The 224-nt window shown below is 67.0% G+C and overlaps 1 protein-coding gene across 2 annotated transcripts in view; it reads left to right on the forward strand.

Moving 5' to 3' along the window:
* Positions 1–54: 54 nt before the first annotated feature.
* The window catches only part of MRPL15 (mitochondrial ribosomal protein L15), a 6,233-nt gene continuing 6,063 nt past the window's right edge, over positions 55–224 (forward strand). For both annotated transcript variants that reach the window (XM_010133126.1, XM_010133127.1), the window contains exon 1: positions 55–153. In XM_010133126.1, the coding sequence (XP_010131428.1) occupies positions 55–153 (99 nt within the window). The remainder of the gene's footprint in view (positions 154–224) is intronic.

Consider the following 224-nt stretch of genomic DNA (forward strand, 5'->3'; position numbering starts at 1 on the left):
TAAAGCAGCTCGCTCGGGCCAGCGCTTCTGCCCGCCCTTGGGAGGTGAGGGGACATGAGCGGGAATGGCGGGACCAAGGCCCTGGAGATGCTGCGATCGCTGCCCAGGGTCTGTCTGGCTAACCTAAGGCCCAGCCCAGGCTCCAAGAAGCGGGTGAGTGCCTGCAGCTTGCTGGGGGGGTCGCGTACACGCTTCTCTCCGGTGGGAGGGCTCTGCATCGGCGG

Source organism: Buceros rhinoceros, unplaced genomic scaffold (genome assembly GCF_000710305.1).
Source record: "Buceros rhinoceros silvestris isolate BGI_N320 unplaced genomic scaffold, ASM71030v1 scaffold41563, whole genome shotgun sequence".
In the NCBI taxonomy this organism is placed as follows: domain Eukaryota; kingdom Metazoa; phylum Chordata; class Aves; order Bucerotiformes; family Bucerotidae; genus Buceros; species Buceros rhinoceros.